The sequence below is a fragment of the Saccostrea echinata genome, unplaced genomic scaffold (genome assembly GCF_033153115.1).
Source record: "Saccostrea echinata isolate AGI-Se365-2 ecotype Australia unplaced genomic scaffold, CSIRO_AGI_Sech_v1 ptg000025l, whole genome shotgun sequence".
NCBI lineage: Eukaryota > Metazoa > Mollusca > Bivalvia > Ostreida > Ostreidae > Saccostrea > Saccostrea echinata.
In genome coordinates, this window is record NW_026889774.1 from 24,083,689 (window position 1) to 24,094,674 (window position 10,986).

Below are 10,986 nucleotides of genomic sequence, written 5' to 3' on the forward strand. Positions count from 1 at the left end.
CTCCTCTCCCCTACAGGTTGCTTGCATTTCCTGTAATGAAAATTAAAACTGCAATACATTTTTTAAAAATGCTTATTTCGATATAAGGACGTCACACTTTGTTCTTTCAGCAACGAAAATTACTGGGATTGTTATGCTGGAAACCCCCGTTGTAAAAGCCAACGTCTCAAATTATTAAAAATAATCGCACTTTATTAAACAGAGTAGTATAATTCCCTCAGTAAATTGAATCTGGTGTTGGCTTTTTGTGGGGAAATTCCTACTCTAGTGCCATTGTTACGTGGGTGAAAATCTTTCTTCAGTGCTATTTTCCGTGAGCAAACTCCTACTCCAGAGCCTACTTTTCGAGAGGAAATCCTACTCTTAAAGCCAATTTCCCGGGGGAAAATTTTAGAGGGGAAAGCCTACTCTACAAGAACGATCTTTTGAACAGACATTTACATGCAAGTTCCCGAAATAGCATAAATTTACGAAGTAGTTCCTGTGAAAACATTTTAATTTTAATATTCAAGAGCTTGAGAGCGCTAGCAAAAAATAAATAAATGAAATAAATAATGAAATAAAAAAAAATAAATAAAATGAAATATAAATAAGTAAATAAAAAAGGTGGCAAGATGTTTTTATAGTCGATATGAAGTACATTGCGGTTTTGTAAGGAAATATAGACTGAGGAAGTATTTTATAGATGTAAATACAAAGCAGTAAATATAATTAAATTATGAATATTTTTATATTTTGTAACACATATGGGTGTGCAATTAAATTGCTAAATCACATTTTGAATTTTTTGTTAGTACTTTAAAGAAACCTTGGAAAAGAAAAAAATAGCTAAACTATTTCACTGTAACAATATAGTTTATTCAAACACCAAATGATTCTTTTCCGTTGATTTACTCCATGGATCAACTTCTCTTGGACACTGGACGAACGAGGGTAGTATTTGCATACGTACCTAGAAAATACAGTTTTTTCATTTAATGTTATGAAACCAAAATTCTTGAGAAATATCTGAGAAAATCAACGAATGCCTTACCCTCAACTATGAAGTTAGCTTGCTCTCCATCGTTTTCAGTAATAGAAATTTCTTCATAAAAACCTGGCCCAACAGACTCTTTTCTCAAGTTTGAATATGCCCTAATAACAATGTTGTGTTTTAAAAAAAATGTAATTTTCCCCCCAATCTATAAATATTTCCTTATTCAAATTATTGAAATGGTTTTGATTTATGAACAAATTTAAATAGCAATGAAAGTTACCCTCTGGTGGTGTTTAGCTTACAAGATCACATATATTCAAGTCATTCGAATGAAAAGAATGAATACATACTCAGGCGCTTTCAAAAGTGTTGCTGACTTTTTTCTTTTTATGGAAACGTATTCGTCTTTAGTAGAAAGAACCGAAACCGAGGCTTCACTTTGGATCTTAATTGATTTCTTAGCTGGAAAATATAAAAGTTCTCCTGTATTTTTTTTTTTTTTTTTTTTTTTGGGGGGGTAAAGAAAATATGATCAATTAAAAAATCATTATAGAAATTAGCTTATACAACTAACAATTACACAGATTCTAGATTTTTTTTATTTTGATTACCTTTTTTCGACGTCTTTACTTTTTTCTTCCTCGCAGTTTTCCCTGAAATTTCATCATACAAGCATGGAGTAACTTGCGTTTGTTCCTGCATATTCAGATGCGAGAACTGCCTGAAATTAACAAATATGTCACAATTAGTTCTTTAAGAAAGAAAACAACAAGTACAATTTATCAAGTATTTACAATCATGTGATATGGTCCGTAGCTCTAATGGGTTTGATACAGAGAACGACTTAACTCATACATTGCAAATATTTTTCAGAGCAAAACTTATGGTTAATATGATAATTTAAAACATTTCATCTATTTGTATTGTGGCAAATTTCTGCCCCCTACATGCAAGATACTTTATGTTAACATGCAACATAATTATGTAGACGTGCGACTAACATATGTCAACTTGCCAAATAATTGCAGTACGTTGACATGCAAGTTACCAATCTTGTTGGAGAATCTTTAATGTTGGTAAACATACTAACGCCAAAATATGATATCATACAATCAAGATGCAGCATAATTATGTAGACATACGACTTATTTATGTTTACATGCGAAATAATTATGTAAACATGCGACTTATTTATGTCCACATGCAAGATAATTATGTAGATAACAGCTTTTTTTATGTCAACATGCTAGATAATTATGTTAAAATGCGAGTTAGTTAAGTCAACATGCGAGATATGTATGCTTACATGCAACTTATTATTGCATGCAACTAATCATTATTGCATGTTGACATAAATAGTTTGTATGTTAAAATATAACTCATATGGTGGCATATTTCTGACCCCTACATTTTTAAAAGGTCCTAATTATAGGGAACCCCGATCCTTCAACTGGCGTCGGAATTTCATAAATATTATGGATTCTGTAGAGGACTACGCCAGGCGATGGGCCAGACATGAAAAAGAAGACCTTGACACTTTGTCAGAATGGATTAAATGTATCAGATGTATGTTAAAATCGCGCATTAAAAGATTGAGGGGCAATATATGAGAACCATCTATCCTTCTGTATTCAATAATCCAGAAGTGAAAAAAGAATTAAATAGATTACATGTTCAGTAGGTACTGGTCCCTGTTGACAAAGCAGGTAACAACATTGTCTTTGTTTGTAAGGCTCATTATATTAAATGTATTTTAGAGGAACTTGGATTTAATTCTACAAGTGGTAATCCAACTTATACTCATAGTTCTCTTTCTAAGGAAGAAATTCTTCAAAATCACAACCAAAATGAATTTGAATTACCTTATCTATATTGGATTCCGAAACTTCATAAAAATCCTTACAAACAAAGATACATAGCGGGTTCCAGTATATGTTCAACCAAGCCTCTTTCTTTACTCCTCACTAAGATATTAACAGTAGTGAAGGGGAAACTTCAAGAGTACTGTGGAACAATATATTCGAGAAGTGGTGTAAATCAGATGTGGATACTTAAAAATTCAAAGGAACTTTTGGAAAATTTGAAATCACAAGATTTTACCAAAATCAACAGCTTAAAAACTTATGACTTTTCAACTTTATACACAACCATTCCCCACGATAAATTAAAATCCAGGCTTTTTGATATCATTGACAGCTGCTTTTTCAATAAAAATGGAACTCGTAAATTTACTTACCTTGTCATTGGTCATTTGCAAAATTATTTTGTAAAAAAAACCCATTCTGATTGTACACACAAGTACTCTGAAGTTGACATTAAAAAGATGCTTGAGTTTCTGATTGACTATATCTATGTGGTTTTTGGAGACCAGGTCTTCCCAACAATCTATTGGAATTCCCATGGGTACCAATTGCGCCCCGTTATTAGCAGACCTTTTTTTGTATTCATATGAAGCAGAATTTGTCCAAAATCTAATACATGAAAAGAAGAAATCACTTCCTGTGGCCTTCAACTCGACTTCAGATATATCGACGACGTATTGTCAATTAACAATGGTTATTTCCATTCTTATGTCGATACGATATATCCCGGTGAGCTTGAGATAAAAGATACTACAGAGTCTGACACATCTGTTTCATATTTGGATATTTTACTTGAAAAAAGACGTTAATGGTAATCTAACAACCAAGCTTTATGATAAACGTGATGACTTTAACTTTTCAATCGTCAACTTCCCTTACTTATGCAGCAATATACCTTCATCACCTGCATACGGGGTTTATATCTCTCAGTTGATTCGATACGAAAGAGCATGCTCTACGTATGTACAATTTCTAAAACGAGGTAAATTATTGACAAACAAGTTGATGAAACAAGAATATCAGCAGTCTTGTTTAAAGTCATCATTTCGTAAGTTCTACGGTCGATACAATGACCTTGTCAGCAAATACAATTTATCATTGAGTCAAATGCTGACTGACGTTTTTCATACTAATTGTTAGGCCATTATTTACACACTGAATTGTCGACGGATTTTTCCGTTATTCCTGATCATGACAAGGAGCACACGGCGGATGTGACCGGTCGGCAGGGGATGCTCGCTCCTCCATGGCACCTTATCCCACCTCTGATGTTTTGGAGGTCCGTGTTTACTCTGCACCTATTTTGTAATGTTTAATGGACTTTTGAGCTTGAATACTGTTCGTTATCGCCATATATTTCATGCAAGATAAATTATGTTAACATGCAACATACTAGTAATTATGTATACATGCGACTTATTTATGTCAACATGCAAAATTATTATGTTGACATGCAAGTCACCAATCTCTCTAGAGAATCTAATTTTAATATTGGCAAACTTACTTAATAACACCATTATATGACATCATACAAGCAAGATACAACAGGATTATGTAGACATGCGACTTATTTATATCAACATGTCAAATTATTATATCAACATGCAACTTATTTATGTCAACATGCAAGATAATTATGTAAACATGCGAGTTAATTATGTCAGCATGCGAGATATGTATGTTAACATGAAACTTATTATCTTGCATGTTGACATAAATACCTTGCATGTTAAAATATAACTCGCAAGTGGACATAAATAAGTCGCATGTCTACATAATTCTGTTGCCGCTTGCTTGTATGATATCGTATATTGGCGTTAGTAAGTAATTTACCAACATTAAAATTAGATTCTCAAAAAAGATTGCTAACTTGCATGTCAACATAATTATTTTGCATGTGGACATAATTATCTTGCATGTTGACATACTTATGCTAACATAATTTATCTTGCATGTAAGAGGCAGAAATATACGGAAGCGTAAAGGTCTCTCCACTTATTGTGTTATAACGTGTATATTGTCTTATATTTTATTGTCTTATCAACATATAAAGTGTTGTAACTCCTTATTTATACCCATATTTTGAATTGTATTTAGATGTTGTTACATAATTTAAGGCACCTTATTTTATTTAATAAATTTTATTACTATAAGTATTATCGACTTAAAAAAAATATTGATGTTAAGATATTGATCAAAGCAAGATATTTAATCATATCAATATAGTGAAGTTGATATGTAAAAATAAATATGTAGATAAATCGATATAAATGTATGAATATTTCCGAGAGAGAAGTGAGAAAATATTATTATTGAATTAACTTCGCGGGGGAAGGAATTCTAATGAATCTTCCCTCACTAGGGATTCAGTGAAAGCTCCTGTACCATGTATTTGCTATCATATACGATTATAGGCTGATACAGATTGAAAAATGTTTTGAAAAAGGAGGATAGAGAGACAGCAGCAGTTAGATCATATGCATAGTCATAGGGGGCTACTGTCCCAATCACCACTTTTGAAGAGGGGGGAGGCAAGAGTATAATTGTGCTACCTAAGTATATAATAGACCCACTAATATATCCCGAAAATATAGAAGAATACTCGCAGCTGGATAATTAAACCTCTGTTTTTCTTTTGGTTGACCCACATCCTTTTTCCCTTTCAACTTTCTGACTATAAGTTTATGCAGATTGGCTGCAATGAAGCACAAATTATTTTACATAATTCTAAGTAATAAGAAGTTAGATCTTATGTTCTGATAGTTATGCTTTATTTGATATGTATTCTATCATAATTGACTGGTTATATTTTTTAGTTCGGGGGTGGGGGTCAAGACTATGGAGGTTCACATCTATGTGGCAGATCCTATGTTTACCACAGAATGAAAAACATAGGTAATCAGAGATTACAGAGCTCACCTCAACCAATGTTGTCTTTAAGTAAGGCAAAGTCCCACACTAAACTAATAATCTAGGAGTGTGCATCCCTAGATGCAACATTTATGCAATTTTGGTCTGATAGGGCATGCAGTTACTTGGGAATGGGCTTATCTGAAAACTTAAAACCAGTCACTCATTCAGAAAATGTAAGTCAAATCCAGCATCCGAAGCAAGTTTTGAGATTGTTCGTCCCTTGATGCATCATCCATGCAAGTTTGGTTCAGATAGGCCTTATAGTTACTTGGAAATGAGATCTGCTCCAAAAACTTTAATCTGGTCACTCATTCGGAAAATGTAGGTCAGATCAAGCATCCGAAGCAAGTCCAGTAGTGTGAATCCTTAGATGTATTATCCATGCAAGTTTGGTCAATATAGGGCTTATAGTTACTTGGATATGACATCTGCTTCAAAAACTTTAACCTGGTCACTCATCTGGAAAATATAGGTCAGATCCAGCATCCGAAGCAAGTCCAGTAGTGTGCATCCTTAGATGTATCATCCATGCAAGTTTGGACAATATAGGGCTTATAGTTACTTGGAAATGAGATCTGCTCCAAAAACTTTAACCTGGTTACTCATTCGGAAAATGTAGGTCAGATTCAGCATCCGAAGCAAGTCCAGTAGTGTACATCCTTATATGTATCATCCATGCAAGTTTGGTCAATATAGGGCTTTTAGTTACTAGGAAATGACATCTGCTCCAAAAACTTTAACCTGGTCACTCATCCAGAAAATATAGGTCAGATTCAGCATCAGAAGCAAGTCCAGTAGTGTGCATCCTTAGATGTATCATCCATGCAAGTTTGGTCAATATAGGGCTTATAGTTCCTTGGAAATGAGATCTACTCCCAAAACCTTAACCTAGTCACTCATCCGGAAAATGTAGGTCAGATCCAGCATCCGAAGCAAGTTCAGTAGTGTGCATCCTTAGATGTATCATCCATGCAAGTTTGGTCAATATAGGGCTTATAGTTACTTGGAAATGAGACCTGCTCCAAAAACTTTAACCTGCTCCAAAAATTTTAACCTGCTCCAAAAACATTAACCTGGTCATTCTTTAGCTGAAATTGCAGCATCTGAAACCTTGACTGGTACAATGAAACACACTAAAAGCATCCTCCATGCATGTCTGACTAATATAGGCCATAGAAGTACTTGAAAAGAAAACTGCTCCAAAAACCTTAACCTGGGACGCCGACACCGACGCCGAGGGTATTACATAAGCTCCCCCAACTTCGTTGAGGTGAGCTAAAAATCAAATATTTACAGTGAACACAGCCAGTGTCACTTTTATAATGCTGTTACTTCCGCTTCATCCCCGAATGGGACTAGTACTAAATGCATTTATGAATGAACATTGAAACAATGGGGGGGGGGGGGTCCATTAGTTATTTTAGTCACATCATTATTGAATTCTGAAATTCTGCAAACTTTGTAAGCACATAATTTTTATTTCAAAGAAAGATTGATGAATTTTATTCAAAAGAAAAATACTGTTACTACTAATAAAAATTATTACTTGACTTGCATAGTTATTAAATTTCTTATCAATTAGAATAATGTCAATTGATTATTGCTTCAATGGGTACAATCTAACTGATCATGCCCCCCCCCCTCCCTTCTTCAATTCATTTTTCTCTATAATCATACAACAAATATTTGACACTTTACACATGGCACATTGTGTATGTGCCATCAATTAATCTGATTTGACGTTTCATTAGAATTCCCGCGCCCGCGAAATTAGTTGGAGAACAATATTTTCAAACTTTTCTCAAAGAAAAACTAGCATATTTATAGTAATTTAACTATTATGCATTTATTTTTATTGTTGTGTGTCGAGATATCTACATCGATATCTTTAATATTCATGCTTAAGTCAATATTTTTCAAATCAATATTTTTTTAAGTCGATATAACTTTTAGCAATAAAATCCATCATACAGAAAAGACGCTTTAAATTATGTGAAAATACCCAGATACAATGCAACATATAAATGAAAATAAGAAATCATTACAGATAACATATTGATAAGACAATTAGAAGTAAGACAATATTCAAAAATATAACACAACAAAAGTAGAGACCTTTACGCTTCCGTAGAAATATGCCACCATAAACTTGCACGTTGACATAAGTAAGTTCGCATTTTGACGTAAGTAAGTTTAATGTTGACATAAATAAGTCGTATTTTGACATAAATAAGTCGCATGTTGATGGAAATATCTTGTATGTTAACATAATTATTTTGCACGAGAACATAAAGTCGAAAGTCAAAATAAGTCTGTTGCTTCTTGCTTGTATGATGTCATATAATGGAGTAAATAAGTAATTTAACTAACATTATAATTAGATTCTCTAAAAAGATTTGTAACTTGCATATTAACATCATTGTTATGTAAGTAGACATAATTATCTTGCATGTTGACATACTTTTCTCGCATGTTAACATGATTTATCTTGCTTGTGGGCGGCAGAAATATCCGACAATAGTAAACATACTTACTAAAGCCGGTATTCGACAACATACAAGCAAGATGCAACAGAATTATGTTGATATAATTATGCAGACATGCGACTTATTTATGTCAACATGCAAGATAATCAAAAATTATTCAGTGGATATACATTTATATAATATTAAGAATATGATTAAATCTTGAGTATATAATACGAAATTTAAATGCTACAGATTACGTTACTAGTATTTTAAACCATTTCAAAAATAAAAAAAATCTCTCTCTCTCTCTCTCTTTAGATTGCACTATCATTATGCCTTACCTTGGGTCCTCTGTGGCTTTTTTATTATCTTTCTTCTCTTTGATACTGGTGTCTACTTTAGATGGCTTCTCTTCTATCAGAATCTACTTCTGACGATCCTTGTTCTTTGTCCTTTGTGTTCACATAATTTTTCCCTTTCAAAACATTACATACAACATTCGTTAACTTGTGTTTCCAAAAATATTGACAAACGAACTGATTGCTTTCTGTACGAGTAAACAACGTATTTTGTATCCTATATTAATCAAAGTAATTATGGTTATTTTGCTTTAAATGAAATATTTCAATAAAAGTTGATTTAAAGTTAAATACAAGTTTACGATTAATACAGATTTGTCATATTCACAGTAGAAATAAAATTAGAAAATTTTCATTGACCTTAAGATTGTGATTAGATTACTATTAGGAAATAATGATAAAGCAATTGAAGCACATTGATATCGGTCAATTCATAACTTGTATTTTATTGCACCAACCAAGAGCACAGTATGTTGGTTCAATAATCACAGGACATTCGTTCTACTCGTAGTCAATATTGTGCTCTTGGTAGGTGTAATAAAATCTTCGCTTAATCGTCTCAAAATATTATAATTTTATAATCCCCAATCTTACCTCTGTTGGAGTTTCGACTAATAACGCAGGCCAATGTTATTACCATAAGTACAACTGCAAAACTTGTTAGAGCCAACATGGTATATTTATAGCCAAAACCATTAAAAAATGACTGCTCTGGTTTGTGAAAGTGCAACCCATCTGAAAGAAAATTATATTCCATCGAGATAAATGGCAACTGTAAACAAGAACTTTTTTCTTTATGTTTTTAATGTAGAATGCATAAAAAAAATTGCATTTATTTAAACAACAATTTTTCTCTATGTAATTTTTGAAATGCACAAAATATGTTTTTATCACTTTACCTGACACTTTTTTGCTCTCCCCATCAGCATACACGAAGGAAGCACCCATCAACAGTAAGCTCAGATATTGAAAAAACATCGCCACCCCTTCAAAAACTTTGCCAAAATGGGTTCTGTTGCCAAATATTTTGTATTCATAAAGTTGCGCAACAAAGAATATTTTCCTCTTTAACCATTGTAAAATATCCGGAATTAACGCCCACAGAACCATAAAAGTTCGATATTTTCCGAGAGACCTTTCACTTTCCTGGCAAGACGTTTCAAAATAAATTCTAGGGACGACCTTTTGTTGAAAGTGTGGGTTAATTTAAACATTACTATAGCGCCAAACACTAATGGATCGTAAAGCAAAGTAGATAGCAAATTTCTAAGTATTATGTTGCAATGACTATTCATTATATAGTCTTGCAGTTTGTGTAGTCGACAACTAATATATTACAGCAATGGACAAAATATTATTATTGTTCTTTTATATATTTCAAACTAACATATTTTAGCTATAAGAAAATATTTTTTGTTATCCTTTTGTCTAACTTAAGATTTGCCGAACGTTTAATGCTCTTTTTTTTTTTTTACAGAAACTTCATTCAGAAAAATGAACCATAAAGTAGAAAACCACACAGTATCATTTTAAACAGAACCTTGTTTCCATCAATCACCTAATTACAATTAAATTTTATCAGTAAAGAATATTTTAAAGAATGTCTGAAAGACAGTTTTCGACAAAAATAGGAAACAATCAAGAAACTTTTTATGTACACATGACAAAAAGAACCACTTCCCGGAAATTAAAAATCAGTAAAAAAGCTAAATCCGTCAAGTTTTCAATCATTAATAAATAAATAAATAATTGATAAAGCTTTTTTTTCAAAGAGTAGAGGAAATAAATATGTAATTGAAACAATAAAAAAAAAGACTTTCCTCGTTAAAAGGAAACTTGAACATAAGATAAGAAAAAAAATATGTAAATCTATGCAGAGTATTATACTACGGGGTATGGTTTTGATATTCTAATATTAAGTAAAGAGTTTCTTGAGATTACAAATTTTGTCACTATAGACAATATGTGATACTTTTAAGATAACGTCAAAAGCTGTCCAGCTAACCAACCAAATTTATTAAATAAATTCTACGCGAAAAAAAGTCTCTGGTCAAGTCTTTCTTTTCGACATCTAGAAGTATCAATGACCTTTTATCATTTTCATTCATACTTTCATTCAATACATCCCACTGAAACTCAGTTTCTGTTCATTAACATTTTGAGCATGATCACTGTTTATCGGTACATTTTATGTGGTTACAGAAAATAAAATGTCCATGGCATATTTACGTCTACATTAGTGTAAGCAAAAGATCGAGTTTGGGTATGGTTTCATATAATCTTTTTCACCACCATCATTTATAATTTAGACCTAATATCATCTCTGAAAATGAAATATGGAAATTCTTGCCAAGGTGAAACCTATCATTTGTGAAAAGTCAAACGTTTTTTTTTTTAAATAAATATTT

At 32.3% G+C, this 10,986-nt stretch overlaps 1 protein-coding gene across 1 annotated transcript; it reads right to left on the reverse strand.

The window, feature by feature from the left end:
• Window positions 1-612: 612 nt before the first annotated feature.
• On the reverse strand, window positions 613-1,687 carry LOC133192752 (uncharacterized). The gene is made up of 4 exons (XM_061328766.1): window positions 1,588-1,687; window positions 1,327-1,438; window positions 1,034-1,134; window positions 613-952 (listed from the first exon to the last, which is right to left on the reverse strand). The coding sequence occupies exons 1-4, from the start codon at window positions 1,676-1,678 to the stop codon at window positions 903-905; spliced, it is 354 nt and encodes a 117-aa protein (XP_061184750.1). The 5' UTR covers window positions 1,679-1,687; the 3' UTR covers window positions 613-902.
• Window positions 1,688-10,986: the final 9,299 nt, after the last annotated feature.

Coding starts and splice junctions, on each gene's coding strand:
- LOC133192752 (XM_061328766.1), bottom strand. CDS start 1,678: ATGCAGGAACAAACGCAAGTTACTCCATGCTTGTATGATGAAATTTCA. Junction 1,439..1,587: donor AGTAAAGACGTCGAAAAAAG/GTAATCAAAATA, acceptor TATATTTTCCAG/CTAAGAAATCAATTAAGATC. Junction 1,135..1,326: donor ACACTTTTGAAAGCGCCTGA/GTATGTATTCAT, acceptor CATTGTTATTAG/GGCATATTCAAACTTGAGAA.